We start from the raw sequence: 23,621 nt of genomic DNA on the forward strand, positions 1-23,621 counted from the left end.
TTCGACTGCACTTTAAGGCATCAATTAAAAAACAATCCGTAACGCCCTCTTCGAACCAACCTTTGCTCAACCGGAGTAGGAGAGTCAGCTGATTTGATCACATGACTGTCGTTATGCAGCCTGTATGCAGCTAGCATAACAGGCCGAGAGAAAGTCGTAGGTAGGTAGGAGTAACTTGCACCCAGTTTGAACGAAAAACGGCTCAAAGAAATGAGTAAGTAACTTTTCTGAATTTATTTCTTAATAATTAATGTGAGTGCAACGATACGGTCCTGCCAACTGTTACGGAAGTTATCCGACATTTTTAAGCGACATCCAGTCACATTGATTTCTAACGAAAGCTAATGCTAACTAGTGGGATAACTGTCAAAGAAGAAAACACTTTTGTAAAGCGAAGTTATAGTTTTCACTTTGGACGGGAAGCATTTCACTCTCTACAGCGAATAAGATGTACAGCTTATTCAAATACAGTTTGTAGCTTTTCATACATTTGGTATAAATTCTGCTTTTGGGTTGAGTCAGTGAAGAACTTATAAATTCACTTTCGTAATAATGTGATAAGTAGACTACTATTGAAATTAAATGTGTAAGCGCCCCATAAATGTTTAAGACTTATTTCGAGATCCACAACAAACTTTCTTTTTATCTTTTGCTTGTGTCCTGCCATCCATGATCTGCTATGTAAAAGGGTCGGTACAGTTATCACTTCTCCTTTGATACCGTTTAAAATGTATGTAAAATGTATAAGTTCCGGGCTTAGGGGAGGTCTTCCAAGGTCTGTTTTTTTCTATTCAGGTGTGCTTTTTCTGCATTAGAGTGTGTTATCAGTGTGTTTGGGATCATTGTGATGCTGAAAAATGAAGCTGCTTCTTATCAGGTGGTATGGTGGCTCAAAATCTAATGATATTTTTCTGCATTAATAATGGCTTTGCATTAACTGAATTAACCACTGGCTTTTTAGCAGTAGCTGCAGCTGCAGCGCATTTTACAGATGGCTGTAGCCACTCACTTTTGTAACTCCCCCCAGGCCTTCTCTGTAGTATTACACATTTTAAAACAGAAATATCACATTTGGTTTCATCACTCCACCAGACCTGATGCCACTCACTTTCAGACCAGTCCGTGTGTAATTTGGCATACCTCAGCCTTTTCTCTCTGTTTCACTTCCTTAAGAATGGCTTCTTGACAGCCACTTTTGTGAAGTGGCTTTATAACCAAACAAACACTGAAACATTCTTGTGAAAATATTCAGGTACAAAGACTGGACTGAAAATGAGTGAAAAGGCAGCCAAAGAAAAAAACACTAGAAAACCTTCAAAAAACGTGGAGAACTATTCCTCAAGACCACGTTAAAAATGACAAGAAATTCTGCCTCCTTGGGAGCAAAATCTGAAGAAATACATAAGAGTGTTGTCCCAATGCTTTTGCACAGTCCTCTATGATAAACAGTTTATTATCTGATTATACCCAAAAGCTGTTTTAAAAGTGAACAGTCGATGTGGGTTTTGGGGCTTATGTAACAAATAGTCTGTTACTATTAATATTTATGAAAAACTTAAATAAATATCATCGTGTGTTTCAGGTAAAGAAAGCTCAAGGGTGCTCCTTGGCTACCTGGTAGTGAGGTTGGGTCTTCAGGTGTGACTACTGAGCAGAAAGCGTCACTGGGAAAGTGACCATGCATCCCTTTGGCTGTGAAGCCGAGACATCGCTTCAGGATCTGTTTGAGTACTTCAAGAGGTGCCTGCAGCATGGAGAATGGGAGCTGGCGAGGGCCTGTGTGCCACAGCTGGTTAACTCTGAGGGAGGACTTTCCGAAAATTTACGGGACATAATCAAGGCTATTGTCAGCCATCCTTACAGCTTAAAGTGAGTCAGAAGTGAATTATAATAAGAAATAAAGGCTATGAAGACATTTTGTATTTGAGCTTCTTTAAATGTTTGAGTGCCAATGTTTTTTGTAGATGGGAGTCAGTAGGGAGTCCACATAGACTGGCTTGGTTTTGGCTGCAGGTCTTGGAGAAATGGACAGAAGAACAGGTAACTGTCACAGAAGATATATAATAAAAGTGAATTTTTTTTAAAAAATTTCTGTTGTGTTATTATTTTATTATTGACATATTTTTAAAAACTAATATTGAAGATTAAAAAATACCTTTTTGCTCTTGCAAAAAAAGAGATAATATTTTTTTGTGTAAGTAATGTAAAAAGGCATTTAAAACATCACAGCTGAACAGTATGAGAGCAGAAAAAACACCTATATAAACCTTTTTCTTTAACTTTAGGTTTCTCCTAATGTCAGAAGAGAGCTGGAGTTTTTGTTACTTCTGGAGGAACTGGGGTCAGAGGGCATACCCGAGACTGTTCTCAAGGTTAATTTGCTTTTTATTGCCAACTAGAGTTGAGCTTAGATTTGACAATAAAAACTTTTTGCTATTCTGTAATTATATGACCACAATCTTTCTGTAGGAGTTGCAACATGCTTTCTTGGATAAACAGTCTGAGCTAAAGGTGGTGGAGAGTTCAAGAACAACTGCTGCTACTGTTGAGACTTGTTTGTTAACCCTGTTGGAGAAAAAAAAGCCAAGACTCGCTCAATCTTTAGCACATTTCTTACAGGTAAAGTCAAATATATCGTTACCATGTATGACTAAAAGTACTTGAAAAATGTGTCAGTGTAATTATCATATTTTTTAAAAATCATTTCGGTTTTCCTAATTTTATCCATTGACCAGGAATGCACAGAGGACCATACTCTGCAGAATGCATTCATCCAGCACTTGATAAGGAAACTGAGAAGGCCAGAGAATGTGGAGGAGTGGGTGGAGGAGATATACGCTGTGTTGGCTGTGATGCCATGGAGCTCCCGTAGAAGCGATGGGCAGTTGGAGGCACTTTGTGAAGCACTGTGGGCAGCCAGAGTGGGCCCCCTGAAAGAGGAGAGGATCCTCAGCTCCTTGCTTCGCCCTCAATGTGACGCACTTGTCTCGACATACTGCTCTACTGCTCTCAGGCTGCAGAGAGATCATCTGCTGAGGAGCTCACCTCACACACAAGGTAGTCCATTTAAGGAAATTTACATTATTCTGCCAACCATTCCATGTCCTATAAACCTTATTCTAGCTTAAAAGGTTGATTCTGTTTATCTGGACGTAGCATTTTAAGTGGAAGAAACGTTTCATCACGCATCCAAGTGACTTCTTCAGTCTCAGCTGACTCCAGGTTTCCCCAATCTTATAAACAGTACATTTGCACAATAGCTGAAACTATCCTTGGGGTGGACCATTTTTTTTGGCACAGCATGTTTTGGGGGTTTAAAAGCCATGGAGACGCAGTGTTTAGAAAAAATGCATCTCAACTGTTTCGATACTCCTGATACATACAGGATCACTAAGGGTTGATATAGAGCATGCATCAAGACTTATTCTAGCTTGATCCTTAGGATCAGTATGATGGCCAATGCAATCCAAAAAAAACTACTGGTTTTAGCTAGAATATGTGATTAAACTTTAATCAGTTTCCTTGATGGTTAGTTTTACAAAAAGCTTTGAAGCACAAGCACATGTTCCTAGAAGTCAATTCCCCCATGAGCTGTTTTTGTGGTACTTTGACATTTTGTTTTATAGTTTTGATACTGATGATATATTTATAGTTTAAAAACCAGACATCATCTGCTTTATTGTGCTCAAAGAGAAATGCTAGCATCACCTCTTTCCTCTTTCAGTCACACTTCTGCATCTGTGGGTGTAAAGCTGTGGAAGATTTAACCGGCTCTGAAGAAGATTTCCTCTTTTCTTTTTGCTTTGTTTTTGTTGGTTTCTGTTTTGACTATTGTGATTTAGGTTTTATTATTACTTAAAATAGTGTTGGTGTTTTGTTTTTAATCGTTTTTGTCTTTTGCATTGGCTGTATTTCAACCCACTAAATCTAATCAAAAACATTTTACTAAAGTCTATAAAAGTCAGGATTGTGTGGATTTCTTTTATTTTTATTTTTTATGTTTTGCTTAAAAAAATTCATTTTTGTTCTGTTATGAATTCATTTGCTGTTTTTATATTCCCCTGTTAGTTGAGCTGCCTGAAGCAGAGCAACTTACCATCAGTTTATGTTGCCACAAAGACCGTCCATCCATTTGGAAGACCATCTACTTTGAGTGCCTTAGTAGTGGAAAGCACTTCCTGGAGCAAGTCTTGGTATGTAAATAACTGGAAACTGGTAATACTAGTTTAGTAACCAGATATAAATTCCTCCAAGATGTAATAAAAAGTGCACAGAGGGTTGCTTCGGTAGTATTTTTTTTATTATAATCCGTACTGTATCTTGATGGTCTAGTAAACCAACAGCATGTGATAAAATGGAGTAATGTAATAAAGCTGGGTTCTTCCTGTAGGTTACTGCACTTGACCTCATTAAACACGAGGAATTCAGTCAGCTGAAAAACCTGCTGCAGCTGGAGTTCCAGCCCTTGTCCCGTCTGCTGCTGCTGCTGGGATGGACTCAGTGTCACAGTCTGAGCTCAGCTCAAAAGCTGCTCAGCATCCTTCACAAAGAGCAGGTCACAACCAGAATCATTTAGCTCTCCAGACATCTACATGCACCTCAACCTCTAAAGACATTTTCCATCTTTTTGATATTTGGTGGAAGTACTTTACTGATACTCTGTTTTCACCTTTTCAGGCAGCAGCCAATGACTCAGTTCTACAAGAGTTTTCTAATCTTTTGTCAACTCAGCTTGGAATACTTGAATGGTGTAAAAATAACAATCCGTAAGCACTGGCTTTCTCTAGATTTAAGTCTTGCTGTCATTTAATTCCTAACTAGTTACTCTTTAGCTTTTAATATATTTGTGTTTTGTGTCTCTAGAGGGATTTCCATGGAGGCATTGTTGGCACAGCTTCACACTCTGGACAACCACTCAGCCCTCTATATCTTGCATTCTCTGACTCCTTTGGCTCAGTTTGAAGAACGCAGGATATTAGATCTATTACAGCAACTGCCAAATTTACCAGAAGCAGGTTTGCGTTATGCATTTTTTTTGTTCAGATGAGTAAAAAATAATGAATTTGATGCTGCATAGTATTTACATTTAAAGGTGTCTGTGGTTCTTTTATTTGTGTGTATGTGTGTTACTTGCAGAGGGTGCTGGGGCAGTTGGCACTCTCAGCCCTGTTGTACAAAGAAACATAGTTTTGTTCCAGGGGTTCTGTGCCATGAAGTATGCCATCTATGCACTCTGTGTGAATGCACATAAATACTCAAACTGCACCAAGTGTGATCCCATGCAGCAGTACCAGCCCTCTGATGCAGAAAAGGACCAAAATAAAACCTCAGCTTCCTCAGAAGGTAACAAGGCTGTTTTTATACAGTGAAGCTTTACTTTGATAATAGATGATAGAAAAGTCTTCTCTCTTTTTTTCTCATTACAGTCTTTTGGCAAAAACATACACATTCTTGTGCATCAGTCACATTACAGTTTACAAACCAAGTTTTAATGGCAAATTTCTTCTAGAAGTACAGAAATATAGACAGGAAGCACGGGGAAAGACCAGGAAATTACATTAAAGGTCAAGCTGGGAGTCAGAACAAGGACTTCCACTCCTACGTATTAAAGCCATCAAGGTTTACCGTTTACTGATGTTTTCACTTTTTTTGGTTGTGTTGTTTTTCAGATTGCCATTTGGTGTTCCAACACTACCTGTCTGAGTGTCAGCTCTATCTGGAGGCAGTGCCGGCCATGTTCCGCTTGGAGCTCCTGGAAAATATCTTCTCTCTTCTCTTTCTGTCCACCAGTGACTTTGCTCAGCAGAGTCAAAAAGATGCAAACTCAAATCAGAATGTAGGGAATGACACTTGCTTTCCAAATACAGGAAACAAAAATACAGATTCAGAAAACAAAGGACAGATGGATAACACTGAGGAGAGAAAAAAGGGGAAGCAGAAGCTATGCTCAAGTCCAATAGCAGCCCACTCTAGTCACCTGGACCTCGGACACTTTATCCAGGGCTGCAAGGGGTTTCTGGTTGATGTGACTGGCATGGAGGGATTTTTAAAGCTGTTGAAGGAAGGACTGGAGGGAATGTGTGTAGTGGGTCAGCAGGATGGACAAGAGGAAGGAAGAGCATTGCCTCGAGAAGCAGAGGCAGCCGCAACTTTGGGCTGCTCGGTGACTGCTGAGTCATTTGGGTCACGCTTGCAGAGGTTGACCAAACGCACTGCAGAGGCTCAGTGGAGGCTGCAGATTATTACCAGCAACCAGGGCACTGGAAATGGTGAGCTAGCAATTTATTTTCTTTATTCTTCTGTATGTTTAAGTAACATATTTGACTGGGAACTGACATATGTACTGGGTACAGTACATATGACTATGTTAATACTTAGGTAATTCTTCAGCATAAATCTTGGAGCTTTGATGTTACATTGGTTTAACCACAGGTTCAGAAAGTCCTCTTACGACATCAACAGTAGGCTGTACTGTCACTCCTCTGGGACCCCACAAGAGTTCAAGCCTGAGGAGGCGAAGGAAACCAGGAAGGCATAGCATAGAGAGACACTCCTCCACAGAAAAACACAATGGAGAAGTCAGCACAAGCACATCAGGTAAGGAAAAACATCTAGCTCTTCTTTAAAGTCCTGTTTTACATCACTGTTTAAAGACTTAAAGCTGTAGGAGAAATGTATTTTTGTTTGTCTGCCTCTGTCTTCAAAGTAATTTTTCTGTTGTTGTTGTTGATTTATTATTATTTATTAATACTTTGTCAGATGGTGGAGGAGGAATGACAACAGGCTCTGTGGAATTGGAGTTTTGTCCATGTGGAGGTCCCCACAGTTGGCTGGTTCCTGCCATGTTGTCCCCTCCAGAGTCTCTGCTAATGTCCTGCGTCCGACGAGGAAACTTCATGGAAGCTCATCAGGTCTCTAATAAAATTTGGATGCAACAGTCTGCTTATTTGTTTGAACAAAGCTAAAAAAAATCATTTTCCTCTTTATTGTTAGAGCAGTTATCTCTCTTCAAATTATTGGCATTGTATTATTATTAACTCCAACCTCACTCATACTAATTATATGATTACAAGCATCATTTATAACACATTAGAAGTTCACTTTTGTGTTGGTCATTAGCCATATTTACACTTTACCAGAACTACAGTTAATTACTTTTTCGATTAACCTGATTTTTGATTACTGGCGACGTTTGTAAGTATTGTCAGAGAGTTTTCCATCCAGTTAACAACATTTGCTTCTTGACAGGTGTCTGTGGTGTTTGATCTGGAGGCGTCTGCCTGTTGTGGCGAGCTGGTGTTCATGGAGCGCTACAAAGAAGTCCTGGTGGAGTTGGCACAGGTGGAGCAAAAGATGGAGAGTCAATCCATGTCTTCATCCTCATCTTCATCAGAGGGCTTGGGGACAGCAGCTGGGTCAGGCACAGGGAGGAGTCGGCTGGGCAGTAGTGGCCGATCGACACTGCAGGCCATTGGAAGTGCTGCTGCTGCAGGTTTGACTTTCTGTTCTAAGGTTTTCTCCCTATTTTGCTTTTCAGTTCCAGTGTGCATTTTAACTTGGTATACCTGCTTACAGTTCTAGTTTGGCCTCTTTTTATATTGGTTTTTAGAAGAGATTAATATAGCAAAGCACAGCAAAGACTTACAGGCAGCTGTGCAACATGACAACTGACTCATGCATATGTTTTTCTTCAGGAGTGGCTTTCTACTCCATCTCAGACATAGCAGACCGTCTCCTCAGCACCCCTGCTCACAAACTGCCCTCACTGGAGGAAGGCTACTGGCTAAGTCACTGCTCTTCAGATGCCTCTGGCCTTCTTTACACATTGCTGGAGGAGCTCAGTCCAGCAGCCATGGCTGCTTTTGACCTGGCGTGTTGCCACTGTCAGCTCTGGAAGACGTCTCGACAGCTGCTGGACACAGCTGAACGCAGACTCAACAGCAGCCTGGAGGGTCGAGGTATGAAGCCCAAATTTCTATCTGGAAGAATTAGTTTTGACATGGTGATGGGAACGAGAGCAAATGGTGTTTTGTGTTTATCCCTGTCTGCTTCCCCAGGAGTAATAGTTGACCTTAAAGTGCCTCATTCTGAGGGGATCTGTGGATTTCCCATGGTATTACAACAGATCAACAAGATCCTAAATCATTCAACCGCCAATAAAAGTTCTATAAAAACAGGTGAATGCACATTTTTAAACACTTGAGTTAACTGAATGAATTGAGTGTGCAGAATAGTGTCTTTGTTACTGATTCACTCTTCTTCGTAGAAGCTGTTGGGGAAGACCAGGTGTTTGCCAGCCCATTTGGTTGCTGCATCCAGGAAGTACTGCTCTGTTGCTATCCAACACTGAGTGAAGAATTTATTTCTGCTCGGCTTAGTCTGGTGCAGCGTTTGGAAAACACTTTGCACAATCTGAGTGCTGCTACAGATCACACAGGTTGGCACAGTTAACATATGCTACATTTGATCAAATAGTTTAACTTAAATATTTAACTTAAACCCCCCTCTGGTTTTAAAAAGCTAAACAAGTATTCTCTTGTTTTTGTTTTCTCATGTTAACTTATAACAGAGGGCAGTGTGGGCAGCGCTCTACTGGCACTTCTGGTGGAGCAGGCCAGTCTGAAGCAGTCAGAACTGGATGTTCATCCGGTGCGCTCCAGCATGAAGCAGCTACTTCGTTCTCTTGACAGCCTCTGTCCCTTCGAGCCAGATAGAGACCTTAGCAGACCAGATTATGTCCGCAGTTTCTTTGACTACATCAACACACTAGCATCTGTGTTAGTGCGTAGCCTCAGTTCAGAAGGTAAAATGAAGACTTTTACATCTCAATCATAACTACTTGATACCCACTTCCACCACCTGTTATCTCTGATTCTTAGAGTGACGTTAACAGCTTTTAAGTCCTGTCTAAATTGTGAATGTAGAGTGTTTCTCTTCTACTACCTGGTCTTGCTCTGATTTGGCATCTCTTGCTGTTTCTAATAGACCAGAACACTGAAGTGAAGCTTGGGAACCCACTGCTAGTGTTGCTTCAAGCCCCATTTCAACTTCTCTCTCACCTGCTGTTTGACCGACAAGTATCTCCTGACAAGTATGCACAGTGGTTATTCCCCATCAGCATATACACATATATATAAGTGTGTAGTTTGTATAGTGTCTTTATCCTTTGCTTGAGAATACACAAACGTAAACAGAGCAGCTAAACTATTTACCTCACAATAAAGATTTCAGTTAAGCATCTTCAAATTTTCAAAAAAACAAATCTCATATGATTATCCTGTAAGAAAATTTTGTCTTAAAACTACAGAAATTGTTTGGGTTTAGCAGCAACAGGCTGACTTTTTATACCCTGTTATGTTTTCAGAGTACTGTCCTTGCTGGAACAGGAAGGGCTGCGACTGAGCATCCAAAAAGTGATTGTTCAGCGATGCTGTGAGGCTCTTCCTCTGTGGATCTCCTGTCCAGATGATGGAAAAGAGTCAGATGAGGCCAAGAAAGAAGATGGTGTGTTTGGTGTTGCTGCGTTGTCTAACCTACTCCAATGCCATGCTCAGGATCACATGACAATTCTGGGACTTGCCGAGTCTCAGTCTGATGTGAGCTCTGAGTCTGACGCCTCAGTGGAGGATCATTCTTCTACACCCACTAACCTCTCCACATCTCCACCCTCGTCGTCATCATCCTCTTCTTCTTCCTCCTTGAATTCTTTTCTTCTCACACCATCGGCTCTGTCTTTCCTTAAGTCACGCTCCCCTTTACTGGCCACACTGACATGTTTAAGCGCCTGTAAAGGAGAAACTGCCCGGACACAATCTTCTGGATGGTCTGGATATTTTCGCAGCGGACGTAAAGAAGTTGTCTTAGATGGTGAGCAGATTTCTCGTGAAGCTGATAACCTCCTGAGGGAGTTCCCTATTCTCCAGGCTTACCTTCACACCATGGCTGAACCAGTGCTGGGCATGTCATTAAGCGAGAATGAGGAAAGCTCCGTTGGATTTGGGGCAGTTGTCTGCGGGAAACCGCTCATCAGTCTCCTGCTGTCTGGGCCGCAAGAAGTTGCCGCTCAGGGTGTTGCTGCTGACGCCTTCCAGAAGGCTCTTGCCTCCAGAGACCTGAGCCGAGCCCTCAGTCTGCTGGAGCTGTATGGGCAGAGTTGCAGCCAGGAGGGGGCGCTAAGAGACCGCTTGCTTGCATGTGCTGCTTTAGAAGGTGGGAATTAATTTTCTGTATTTTTTATGCTTGTAGAGAAAGTTTGTATCTGTGGCTCACACAAAACTAAAATTGCATCAACAGAATACGAAGACGATAAAAATTTTTATAAAGTACTTGAGGTCAAATTTAGTAATCACAATCATGTAGCATAAAAAGCTTAAAATTTTAAAAAATACTAATTTAATCTACCATTTGTTTCAACTTTAACTAAAATGCTTGTTGTTTTTGCTCAGATGGAGATGAAGGTATAGGTCATCTGTTCCGAGTACAGGACCCTAATCTGCGAGCCCGTGTTGCCCTCCAGGCTCTGGAGCGGTGGCCACTGTTGGCCTGCCTGGAGCTGCTCGAGTTTTGCCTTAATGACCCGAGCACAGAGACCTCACTGAAAACAGATCTAGAGCTCAAGAAGAAAGAACTGGACCTTTACCACCAGGTAGTGCAGAATTTAGTTACTTTTTTTTTGTTATTGGGAAAAAAAAATCTATATTCTAACAAAGTAGTTGCAGAAACACAGTTTAGACGTGTGCTTGTAGACTTTCTTATAGAAGGCTTGTGCAACTTTGAAAATCAGTTGGTGGTAGTTTAGTCACTCAAATTCTTACTGGAGTGATATTATGACTTGAGTTCAGCATGGTGTGCATGTATTATGTAATACACCACTCAGGCACTTTATTTGACTTTCCATTGTATCCTGCCAACTGTTTGTGGTCCTCGTCCTTGTCACAGATGCTGAATTTACAGCCTTCGTTGCCCTGGGGCACTTGGCAGGAGCTGAGAAATGAATCCAAGACAAACTCTGAGTGGGTGTTATCTATGATACTCGAGGCAAAGGTAGGTGCAGCTCAGTTAGAACAATTTATTGACAGAACATTAGACAGGAAATTACTATTACCAAAACTTAACACAGACCTTACTCTCCATAGTATGCACTTGTTTATGTATATTCTTATAATTATAATTGTTTTTTATGTTTTTGCAGGAATTTCATCTTTGTGCACAGTGGACAGAGCTGTATCCTGTATCAGATCAGCTGAGACTGCAGCTGCAAACTGAGCATTTGCTTCATCTACTGGAAAAGGAACAGACAAATGAGGCTTTTCAGGTCCAGATTGTTCACCTTCTTGGAAATTTAGATTGAAGTCCATTTTGAGATGTATAAACATTTGTTAGAGTGTGGTCATGTGTCATCAAATCTATCCTTGAACTGGCAGAACTCAGCTCTGTTCAAACACACACAGTTTTCTTTCCCGAAAACTCTTTATGTAATACTAACTTAAAATCAGCATCATATACTTGTGTCTGTGGTGTACTCCTCTCTTGCATGGGGAAAAAAACAAATTAGCTTTGCAATTTTTTTTCTACATAACATAAAGTAGAGAAAGCATATGATTATTTTTAAGGTCTTCTAAGATCTTAGAAGATTTTTTTTTTAACATTTCAGAACTCATTTACCCTCTCAAACCTTTTTCCTCTATTACTATGTGTTCTCTATTACTATGTGTTCTTCTCTCCCACTTAATATCCTTTGTCCCTCCCATGGTTTGTTTAGTTACTCGACGGGCTCTCAGATTTTGCAGCTGGTCTAGATGTTTGCGAGCGTGCCCTCGATCGTCGCCCTGGACTGGATGCATGCCACTTCCTGGCAGACTACCTCACCCTACATTTCCAGAGGCAGGTGTCTCCTGCACGTCGCCAATACATCCACGCGCTTCATCTGGGCTCTAAGGTTTGTAATTGGGAAGTTTGCACTAGTATGTTAGCATGAAGATGATAAATAAATGATGAACAGCATTAGTAATTAGTAGACTTGAAGTGCATAATGACCATTGAACAATCATAACTTGGGTAAAATCTTCTAAAAAACATCTTTTGGATGTGTTGTTTGATTTCAAAAATGTCTTTTAAGTAATATTGTATCCACATAGTGTGTTTGAATTCATAATCAGAAAACAATAATAATAATGATTGAAATACTGCACATTGTCTTTGTGTCAGTTGCAATTTCCCCTTAGCTGTTTGTAAATTTCCCTTCTTACAATAGAGACTTTCACAAGTCTGCGTAATTCTGTGAACCTTGGTTTACTGAAAATGGTTTTGCAACTTTTCAATTCTAAACTTGTAATATATTCACAGGAAACCATAAGCTCTTTCAATTAATGAGAAAAATATCTTAATATGTAGAGAATATTCCTCTAACACAAAGTAATCCAGTTAAAAAGATGGTCCTGTTTTTCCAAATCTGAGTTTATTCTGTAAATGACCAGATGATGTCTGCATGTGATTGGTGTTGTGTTTAATTCTGTTTAAAAAATTAAATAATTAATTTTTTTGCGTAGCACTGAAAATGTTTTAAGCCTGTTTATTAATAATCATAATAATGTTACTATTGCTGGGTTTGAATGACTCTGGCCCAAAGTTTTAGTTTTACACTGTTTAAGTTGTTCTGCATTGTTCTCCAATTGAGTTGCTTCCTATCTTTGGGTTCAGTAAGTGTATATCCTCCTCCAGGTGTTGCTGACTCTGCCTCCAGCTGCCAGGCAGGACTACTTCCCCTTGCTGTCAGATCCCCTGCTCATGCTCGAGCAGCTGTTGATGAATCTGAAGGTAGACTGGGCTGATGTGGCGGTGCGGACCCTGCGGAGCTTGTTGGTTGGCCAGGAGGCTGGCTTCAGCACTGAGGACATTGATACGCTTCTGGAAGACTACGCCCGCAAGGCTCTCGACTTCTCCTGCGCCCCCAGAGAGAGGACTCGGTCTGGTCAGTGCTAATCTTACAGCATACGGTTGCCAAGTAGACAAACATATCAGAGATGGGCAGCCACTTGAGTTAAATGTTTGTAATGCGAAGGTTTAATAAACTGCTGAAAACTAAACTGAATTGTTGTGAGACTCAGTGGAGTTCTAGTTTGTATTCTTGTCTTGGTTATGTACTCCTGTAATAAATATTTAACTTATTAGATGGGTAAAGAACCATCCACCTTACCAACTGGTTGTGTCTAAATATATGACACTTTATTTTCCAGATTCTGTAATCAGTCTTCAGGAAGCGCTAATACAGTGTCCTGCACAAGACAGCTCGCTCTCTTCCAGTCGAGTTGAATCGCCAGCACCCTCCAGAAGTGAGATATTTGGATATGTTTAATGATGATATTACTGTAGTGTAGTTTTTTTTGTTTTTTAATCATTGTGATTGTTTCTTTTAATTATAGGCAGTACCCCTACACACACAGCCTCGGGAAGCAGCACAGACAGAGAGAAGGACCGTGGTTCAGCAGGGAAAAAACGTCACTCACCTGCACAGTTCCAGCCTCCAGATCAACCCCCAGCCCGCAAAGACTGGGTTCCAGACACCCAGCAGCATGTGTGCATGGTTTGCAAGCGTGAGAGGTTCACCATGGTGAGTGATGCAGTTACCAATGAAAGAGAATTACCTGCTCAAGTTCAGTTCTATTATTTTATTTCTTTGTCATCCTGCCTTTTCCATTTCACACTCAATTTCTTTGATGTGAAGAATAATTGGCCTCTGTATGACATTTTTATGGAGAAAACATGACTGTTAATGTTGGATCTCCTCAACAGATTAAAAAAATACAGTTTTCATGTATGCTCAGCTGGGATTTTTCCTTTGCTTTTCTGGTTTTAGTTCAACAGACGTCATCATTGTCGGAGATGTGGCCGTCTTGTTTGTAATGCGTGTTCGGAAAAGAAGATGCCTGTTGACGGGTGTCCAGGAGAGGAAGTCAGAGTCTGTGATCAGTGTTACACCTACTTTCACCCAGAGTAAGACGCTTATCAGAGCTAGTAGTTCCAAATGCATATGAATTACAGAAACCGAGAAATTAAAAAAAATCAGCACTTCAGGGAAAAGAAAGGGTTTGGATATAATTTAAAAATTAATTTGTCTCTATTTGCAGTACTGATGATGAGCTGGAACCTGCTGAAGGTAAATTAAATAATTTTATGTTGTGTTTTGGTGCTTTCACCTGAGTTTTTGCAATATTAGAGTTTTACATTATGTTGAATTTGCTAAAACAGTGCAGAGCCACTTACATGCAGCCATTCTTAAATACCTAATTAATGAAGGCTTTAATGATGACGTATTCTCTTCTTTTTTTAGCAGTGGATGGTAGCCCTGTGGTCACAGAGCAGTCCCTCGATGGGATGCTGCATCTGCCTGAAGTGGTCCATCGACAGTTCCTCCTCAGCACCAACCCTGCACAGAACCAGAATCTGCGGAGCGAGTTCTACTATGAACAGGTTAGGATTTGTATATTCACCATCCATCCCAGTGTACAGTTTAACTTTACATGTTGGTCATTAGCAGCGTATTGAGGGTAACTTTGTTTTTTTAGAGCAAAAGCTTTATTTTGCTCTAAATTTAGCTGTCAATTTTGTGTGATTTCTGTCTTTGTCTGCTTTAATAGCTTTCAGTTAGTGGAATTCACCCAGTCAGTACTTTAAAAGTAATAATGCTCTTTCCCTAAAACACATAGGCTCCCAGTGCATACCTCTGCGTGGCCATTTTATCTCTGCACAGTGACCAAACCGCCTGTGGTCATCAGCTCATCAGCCACTGCCGCTCCTTGTCTCGTAAACTGACCAATCCAGAGGTGGATGCCTGCCTGCTCACTGACATCATGCGGCGGCTGTTGTTCAGTGCCAAGTTAATGTTTGTTAAAGTAGGCCGCAGCCATGACCTCGCCTTATGTGACAGGTAAGATGAAACCCTGGGTAAGTTAGATTAACCAACAGTTGAAAATTGCATGTTATTATGCAGACTGTACAGTCATTAGGGTGATGAGAAAGAGAGTGAGTTATTGTGCAAAATGTAGTTGAGGATATATATATATATATATAATATATATATATATATATATTAAGCCTTTACTTTACTTTGGTTAGCTTTCAGATTAATAAGAAACCAAAAGTAGATGCAGCAAAGTCAGAAACCAAAGAACTCATGACTAGTGGTTAGGGCATGTGTGGGCAGAATGACCACAGCTCAACCAGAGACATGCAGAGAAAATGATAAAACCTATGAAGCTGATACAGCTAACAAACCAACCAGCTAATGCAGAGCAGCACAGTAACACACAGATGCATAACAGCATAGTAAGTGAATTATACATGTACAGCATATGTATACATGTGTCCATGTGCTCTGTGCATTTTTCTTTTTTTTTTCTTTTTCTTAACTTTTAATCACCCATTTCAAAACAGTGAGATATGTTGCCATAGCGCTATTGTTGGCATCATAAAAGACACCTGGCCAATGACTTGTTTGCTCTGAAAATATTGAGTAGTACAGGCACATTTGTTTGGATTTAAGATGATTCACTGTCATTAAATGAGAACAGATGAGGTCACAGGAAGTATGCTGAAGTAGTTTATGGTTACCAGCACTCAGTGGATAGCCCTTTATTTCACAAGAGTAATACAAGATATTATGAAAGCAGGTGTCTGACTGTGCTTCTTATTCTCTTTTTCAACAGTTACATCAGTAAAGTGGATGTGCTTAAAATTCTGGTGACAGCCAATTACAAATATGTTCCCTCTCTGGATGACATTTTGGAGACCTCTGCTGTCACACGGCTCCGCAATCAGCTGCTAGAAGCAGAACACTACCAGCTAGCTGTGGAGGTGAGAGGCTTGTTCGTGTTAAATTAAAGTTCAACTTCAAAGAAATGACAAGTTGCAGAGAATTAAATCACAAAGCCTTTGTCATCTTTATTATTTGGTTGTCAGGTGTCAACCAAGAGTGGCCTTGACCCTGGTGGTGTGTGGCAGGCATGGGGAATGGCATCTCTGAAGGCAGGAAATCTTTCAGGGGCACGGGAGAAGTTTGCTCGCTGCCTGAAGCCCCCAGTGGACCGCAACCAGCTCAACTCGGGTCCCTTATTATTGCAGGAGATTGTCCAGCACCTGGAAACCATGGTGCGGCCCTCTCTGGCTATGGTAGGTAGATACTTTCATGGTGGCACTAGCCTCCAGCCCACAACATATTAAAAACGGGCAGATGTGTAACATGCTTCCTGTCTGCAAATAGAGTAGGTCATCGCACAACACTTCCTTCTCAAAGTTTGATATATAACCATATTAACATTTTTAACATAAGTGCATTGCTTTGCATGCAGCTAAAAGGTCAAACTGTACACGAATGCAAATGCTGAAGTACAAGAAAGAATTTGTGCTGGCATTAAAAGACCTTTACATTTGTTAAACATGTCCTTTTGTAAAGCTGTCATGGTTAAGAAAGTATGCAGTAGCAGCTACATTCTTGCAGTCAGTAGCGCACACAAAGATAAACACTATTATGTGTGCCTGCCTTTTAAATGAATTTGAAACTAGTCATTTGGGAAGATCACTACCACACGCACAAATTTATTAGGATACACCAAATGCCTGTCTGACGTAGCAATAGAAAATTGAAAACATTAAAAAATGTAAAAACATAGCCATAAACGTTTTTTGATCATTTCCAGTTTTTTCACTTTTTAAAATAATGCAATAAACTATAATTTTACCAACCTGTATTTTTAAGAGCATACACCAGTGTCAGGCAGAGTTTATCCTCAGACAGAAAGACTAGACTAGCTGTGCTACCTAACACCTTAGGCATGTAGCACATTTCTTGCACGCTAGACGAATCTGCTAAGTCCTGGCATGTGAAGCACTACACGTGTCGGATTCTACTGCATCTAGAAAGTAAAGACAGACCTATGTTAATGTTGAGTAATCCTAAGAAACTGTTTTCCCAGTTCAGGAACACCTTTCCTTTCCTTTCCTGAAAAAACACAAAAAACCTTTGTTAAATCAGAACAAACTACAAATACACAGAAGTTTGGGTTTTTTGTACCTGCTTTTATACACAATAAATGCATAACCCTTTGTGTTGTTGTTTGTATTCTTCTATATATCAGTCTAATGGTGAAGACATATTGGCATCCCTGCGGGAGCTGGAGGACGCTCTGTGTGAGGTCAGTCCTGTGGAGCGACCGGAGGGGCTGATGCAGAACAGTGTTCTCCACCAGGAGTGTCTCTACTACCTGAATGCATACGGCACTCACCTGGGACTGATCAGCTTCTATATGCGTCATGATTGTGTAACGGAGGCTCTGACATACCTTCTTAAAAGGGTGAGGCTTAAATTATTAACAGTGTCCATATCCTTGGCGTGTTTGGATCAATATTTAGCTATTTTTACTTTACTGGAGAAGTCAAAGGAGTGAACAGCACAAGGTACAAGCCAAAAACAGAAATCTCAGTCCTCTTTTGTGATGCAGCTTGTGTGTGGTCAGGAGATTATCTAACTCACCTTCGGTTATTCTTTGATATCCATCTGTTGCCAAGATCTCATATCATGCGGGATGTCAGGTTACCCATAATGTGTGGGCAATGAGGTCTATGTGACACTGATTTATTAGCGATGGCTCGTTTTCATTTTGGCCTACAGTCAACAAAGTACATTGAGTAATAGTACTTTGTATCATAAAGATAGAATGTTTCTTGAGTAAGCAGCATCGCATTTAGTACATGACTTCACTTGCCTGAAATTATTGCTGGATGTTTCATTGCCTCAGTTTTATCCAAGTTTGTCATTTTTTTTCCTCTTCCTCTTTGTTTTTTTTTTTGTTTTTTTTTTTTGCTGTGTTGTGGATCAGGAGTGTCCAGAGGAAGTATTTCTAGAGGGTGTGTTGCAGCCCAGTCTGGAACGGGGCCATCTGAGCAAGCTCCAGGGAATACTGGAAAAGCAGGACCCCAGCCTGGAGACATGCAGCCGGTACCTCATTGCTTCCTGCCAGTTTCTTCAGCGACGGGGATACTATCACTCTCTCTACCAGTTTCAGCAGTTCATGACGGTTCGAGGACTTTTTTCTTCATGCTCACTTTAGGATCTCTTATAAACTACTAAAATAATAATTAGACTGAAATGATAGGTGGATGGTCAGAGACTTGACTAACTTATAATTCCAAACGGGGGGGAAAAACCTTTATATTCCCACATGAATGTTTCAAAATGTCATCCTAGCAGGTTAGTGATTAGGATGAGTACTATATAATTGTAAAGTTTTTTTTCCCAATGGGCCTGCAGTTCCAGTAACAGTTTACATGCCCATTTCTCTTCTCAAAGAATTGCAGCCTTTTTGATGCAATAATTTGCATTAAAAGGTGAAAAATTAGAAGTCTGGAAGTTATAAATCACAGCAAAAATTTCTGGACCACTTTACCTACTTCCAAGGTGCATGGAGAGGATGAAAAACTCACAACGCAGGAACTCCAGCAACACTTAAAATGAAAGAGGAACACCTTTATTGACTGACCAAAGCATTTCAGCTTGTGGCCTTCATCAGGGTCATAAACAACTGTAAAGGCCACAAGCTGAAACACCTTGTTCAGTCAATAAAGTTGTTCCTCTTTCATTTTAAGTGTTGGTGGAGTTTAAAATGAAAGAGGAACACCTTTATTGACTGACCAACACGTTTCGGCTTGTGACCTTCATCAGGGTAATGACCTTGATGAAGGGTCATGACCCTGATGAAGGCCACAAGCGTTTTATTCTTTAGGATTATTCTTTAGGTCCTCATGATTCTTGGTGGGGAAGCTTTAAAATTGTGTTTGTCTGGACAGGATCACGTGCGTGCAGCCATGACCTGTATTCGATTCTTCACACATCGAGCCAGTTCATACCTACAGCTGGGAGAAAAACAGGTATCTGTTATTTTTTTCTTCTACAGTTATGCAATAAGAATATATTTTTAAAAAATTATTTCCTCTTCTTACACGGGAAAGCTGAACTTGAACTTTATTTTGCACAGCGTTGGTTGGTCAGAGCCAAAGAGCACCTAAGGACATACCTGCAGGAGCAGCAAGGTCGAGGTTCTGGGAGGAGACGGTCACAGTCCAATTCTTTCAGGAAGATGATGTCATCCAGTGATGTGTCCAGGTTATTTAAGAGCTTTATAGCAATTAATGAAATAGACATCTACTTTTGACTACCAATGATTAAGGAAAACTGAAAACTTTATTTAAAATGTCTCATTATTACTATGTTTACTTCAAGCTTTTGATCTTCGCCTCTGTTTTTTTTTTTTTTCTTTTAGGCACATGAATACGATTGAGCTCCAGCTGGAGGTAACCCGTTTTCTCCATCGCTGTGAGAATGCAGCAGCCTCCAAGGCCTCGCAGACCAATCCCTCTGCACCCAGTTCACTGCCTACGCTTTTTGGAGGAAGCCCTATGAAAGTAGAAGTTGCCTGCAAGGTTAGGCTGCAGTTGTTTTTTGGAAATGTATAAAGTGATAATCTTCTGATAGCAATAATCTAAAAAACATTATTTAGCATATTTGAGTTACTCATTAAGCATTATATATTTAATAAAAGATTTTTGTACAACAACAGTTGCCGCAGGGCGTCTTAATGTGTGTGTATAGCTATGTATGTAGCTAAAAATAATGCAAAATATTTTGTTAGAACTGGTTTTTGTATGTTATGTATTTGTATAATTTGTTACATAAAATCAGTACAATGTTTTATGATGTGTTTTTGCAGGTGATGCTTGGAGGAAAAAACATAGAAGAAGGGTTTGGCATTGCTTACAGAGTCATACAGGTATGTTCATGTCTGAGATCAGTAACTGCTTTTGGCCAAAATTCAAGACTGCAAACACAGCAGTTTTTTGTGTGCAGATGTCTTTGATATATTTTGCCAAAATAAGTTTTGGAAGTAATCACCAGTCAAGCTAAGATAGCACAATAATTAATTTAATTATCTCGGTGTAGGCAGCCAAAAATGGTGGAAGTAAGATTTCCAATGTAACTTAAATAACAAAATACAGTACAGCAGCAGCAAAAACTGAGCAAAATGAAGAATTAGATTACTGATGTTGTCTTTTTCTCAGTTAAAAGTTGAAAATATATATGTTGTCTCCCTCTCCTTCAGGACTTCCAGTTGGAGGCTCAGGCTGTCTATGTGCGAGCTGGACAGTGGCTCATCCGACGCAAGCAGTACGCGTCCGTGCGGCAGCTGCTCAAATGTGTGGGCGAATCAGGCACTGCCACTAAAAACGACTGTGACGCCCTCATCCTCAACTACATCTCCTGTGCAGAGAAAGGACCAGCTGATGTTAGTGACAGTGACAGAATTGCTATGGAGATGCATGTGATAGAGATATTCATTATACTAACTATACTTTAGGCACAATGTTGTCCACTCATCCTAAAGACTATTCTCTCTGATGTGGTTTAGGCCAAGGAGCTGGAAAGTCTCATTCTGGAGATAAAAAACACAGAAAGCAAGGTAGAGTAATAATTGCCTTGTCTACCCTTCTTTGCCTTCCACTGTAATTACTTTTCTTGCCAGAGGCTGCTTTAAAAAAAAAACTACCCTCACTGTATTCCTCTGTATTTCCTTACAATCGATGTAGCTTTATTTTTTCCTCTGTAGCCTGTTGTTATTTGGCTTTTTCTCTCCTTTATTAGCATCTTTGGACCTCAGTTAGTATAATTTTTTTGGGAAGCTCCCTTCTAATCTCATTGCTGGTCTTTTTCACAGATCAAAGCCTTCCTGATGTGCAGTAAGCTAAGGCCGGCGTACCTGCTAGCAGTGAAGCTGGAGACAAGCCGTGCGGGCCCGTTGGTCCAGGATGTCCTCCAGGCCGCTGAAGGAGCACAGGACTCAGTAATGCAGAATATCTGCCGCCAGTGGCTGGCTGAACACAACAAGTCATCTCAACCGCGTCAGGGGCGCACCAGGTAAAGGCACAGTGGGCATAACAAGGGATTCCACAGAGAGCACACAGATGAGCCCCCATTAAGGACAAATGAGGGCATTCAACTTTTTGGGAAGGTGAAATATTAACTTATGTAACTGATATACAGAGCTTATCACATTTGCAATTTTACTAAAGAGTCCTCTTATTAGATTTTTGGCTCCAGATTTGCCCTGCTAAGACTTAAGCATACACTTTTAGATGATGCATTGCATTTTGTGTAAATGTATCAATACTTCACACTAAAACAACATATTTAGTTGGACATTATTTATATTATCAATGAATTCATATTGTACTAGACCCTTACTATCACTCTAATGTGTGTTGCTATTGAGTTGGCATGGGACAGTGGAGTCACAATGTAGAGGAAATGCGAGTTAAACCTGGAACAGATCTGAAAAACGTGTAAAAAATGGGTCCTTTTAAAACCCTGATATCAGCTTCACTCTTTGGTTGAGTGACCTTTATGCCACTGCAAAACAAACGGATCACCACTGTGCTTTATTTCCACTCTGGAAATATTTTTGCTGGCTTTTTTTGTTCATCTGCACAGTATTTGTGAGGGAAAAAAGTTACTGCATTTGAGCGGCGACCAGTATTACACAACAGAACCGCTAACTGTGGTTAATAGGTACAGTTACACCCTTGAAATATAAGCATATTCATAGTAAATCTGTATATGTTTAATATTTGTTTCCTACCTCAGCCTAAAGGGAAAATATATTGACTAGAAGGCCACTGACAAATTTATTACCTGTAGGTATCCGTGTGTAAGTGAGCTTTTTACTTATAATGAGGTGTCATCTGCCAAGAAGTTACATGTTTCGAAACTGTCTTGTTTTTGTAACCCTAATGAAGATGTTTACGTGTTGTACATGTGAAGCACATTTTGTGGCCAACTTTCAGTGTAAGTTTCTTTTTGATAAAAAATAATAATAATAATAATAATAACATTACTTTGAAATATTGGAGGGCATTTTGTTTGCTTTGAATTCAGATCTCTTGTTTGTTAATGTGTTGTGTTTTGGTAATAATTATCCCGAGGGCGGCAGATTGTAAATTATGCTTTTTGCTTCGCTCTCACGGTAGATCTGAACGACAGATGTCTCAACAATTTAAATTCCTAAAGACTGACATATACAGATGAGTTGAACAATGTTTGAAAAAGGGATTGTACTGTTGCCAGATATTTTCTTTTGATATGCATTTTCCCCCCTCTGATTTCACAAATCTGCAACCCGGAGAAAGAAAAAGAGCAACTGTGATGTACTTATAGCACCACCAACGCAATTTTTGGATAATGTGACAATCACCCAAGTTGCTCAAGCTGCCTTTCATGTGTACTTTGAAACTGTTCTGATCACATGGTGATGTGGTGAAGTGTATCTTCATTTAGATCTGACACTGTGGTGTCTGTTTGCCTTGCTTCGCTCTGCTGCACTAGTCAGAAGACTAAAACCAGTTTCCTGTTATTGTGAGTGTGTCAAGCCAATTTAGACTTGAGATCCACTCTCATTCTCCCTAATTCTGACTGTTGTCTCATCACTGCCGCACTTTATAAATAATAATATCAAATATTTTGACAAATTTGAAGGTATGTAACTGCTTTAATGATGCAGGGACTAATGGTTCAAAAATGTAAGTTGTTTTGCCATCCCTTATCAAATAAAATAAAATATGTAACACTGCGCTGTACTGCTGTGCCTTTTTCTATTTTCGACATTTTAGAGTTTGGGTTATTCCCTGAAGAATTAATCTATTATTAAAGAAGAAGATTGTGAGATAAATAAATAATGAAAACCACTGTTGGTTTTAGCCTTACTGGAATTATGCACTGTTTCCTGAGGCAAATAGTTAGCAAAATGTGTTAAAAATCATGTAAAAATAAACGTTCAACAAATATAAATGTAATAGATGATACAGAACAACATTCAGTAATTTAAATTTAAAATTTTTCAGTTATTAGGATATGTAAATATAGAAAAAACAAAGCAACTCTGTATCAAAATACAAAAAACAAGCGCCTTAGGTAAAAAAAAACAAAAAAAAAAAAAAAAAACGGAGGAGATCATATGCTGTAGCTTTTTTAGTGTCTTATGGTTTGGTGCTTCCTTTGTTGTATTTGTTTGTTGGCAGGGTTTGGCTGCAGGCATGCCAGTTTGCCACGCACGCAGACCCTCTTACTCCAGAGCTTATACTTGTAATTTGGCAGTATCTTGCAATACTTTGCATTAAAAACAGGCCATTTGATGCCAGCAACTGTTGCTCCAACTGTGGAGTGTGTGCATATAGCAACATTAACAGTGCCTCAACAGATGTGCAACCTACCCATGTTTGTACAACAGATTTCTTAAATAAAATTCTGAGATAAGTCACAGTTCGCTTAAATTCTAGTGATATTATGCCCAATATATGATAAAATCGCTATTTATTTATTCATAGTTTAATATTGAGAAACTTTATTCTAAATTTGTTAAACTGTGGTAAAAGTCTGAGGCTCCTAGATCCTCTTTTTAAACACAGTCGTGTTATGACATGTTGCAACAAATCAGTTATGGGATGTTTTTAAATGGTGTGTTTGTTTGAGCGTTACACAACTTTTCCACTCTCTTTGATTTTTTTGTTTTTTTTATGTTATG

The 23,621-nt window shown here is 39.9% G+C and overlaps 1 protein-coding gene across 3 annotated transcripts; it reads left to right on the plus strand.

Annotated features, from left to right (window-relative positions):
• The first annotated feature begins 107 nt into the window (after positions 1-107).
• On the plus strand, positions 108-22,670 carry zfyve26 (zinc finger, FYVE domain containing 26). 3 transcript variants are annotated; one of them, XM_031733479.2, is made up of 43 exons: positions 108-214; positions 1,583-1,869; positions 1,965-2,040; positions 2,286-2,372; positions 2,470-2,619; positions 2,736-3,057; positions 4,069-4,193; positions 4,391-4,555; positions 4,678-4,766; positions 4,864-5,015; positions 5,137-5,343; positions 5,670-6,269; positions 6,433-6,597; positions 6,760-6,911; positions 7,249-7,492; positions 7,695-7,958; positions 8,058-8,177; positions 8,267-8,437; positions 8,570-8,803; positions 8,986-9,091; positions 9,365-10,209; positions 10,446-10,645; positions 10,939-11,043; positions 11,192-11,314; positions 11,762-11,938; positions 12,721-12,970; positions 13,236-13,331; positions 13,422-13,609; positions 13,856-13,992; positions 14,127-14,155; positions 14,330-14,469; positions 14,706-14,926; positions 15,705-15,852; positions 15,958-16,167; positions 17,133-17,348; positions 17,874-18,071; positions 18,841-18,921; positions 19,029-19,156; positions 19,314-19,473; positions 19,761-19,820; positions 20,151-20,333; positions 20,457-20,507; positions 20,763-22,670. In XM_031733479.2, exons 2-43 carry the CDS (start codon positions 1,679-1,681, stop codon positions 20,964-20,966), a joined length of 7,770 nt encoding a protein of 2,589 aa, XP_031589339.2. In that variant the 5' UTR covers positions 108-214; positions 1,583-1,678; the 3' UTR covers positions 20,967-22,670. The 3 variants fall into 3 exon arrangements, with proteins under 3 accessions (XP_031589339.2, XP_031589340.2, XP_039459268.1); XM_031733480.2 differs by having other exon boundaries at positions 14,333-14,469; XM_039603334.1 differs by having other exon boundaries at positions 8,270-8,437.
• Positions 22,671-23,621: the final 951 nt, after the last annotated feature.

Source organism: Oreochromis aureus, linkage group 19 (genome assembly GCF_013358895.1).
Source record: "Oreochromis aureus strain Israel breed Guangdong linkage group 19, ZZ_aureus, whole genome shotgun sequence".
NCBI classification, from domain to species: Eukaryota; Metazoa; Chordata; class Actinopteri; order Cichliformes; family Cichlidae; genus Oreochromis; species Oreochromis aureus.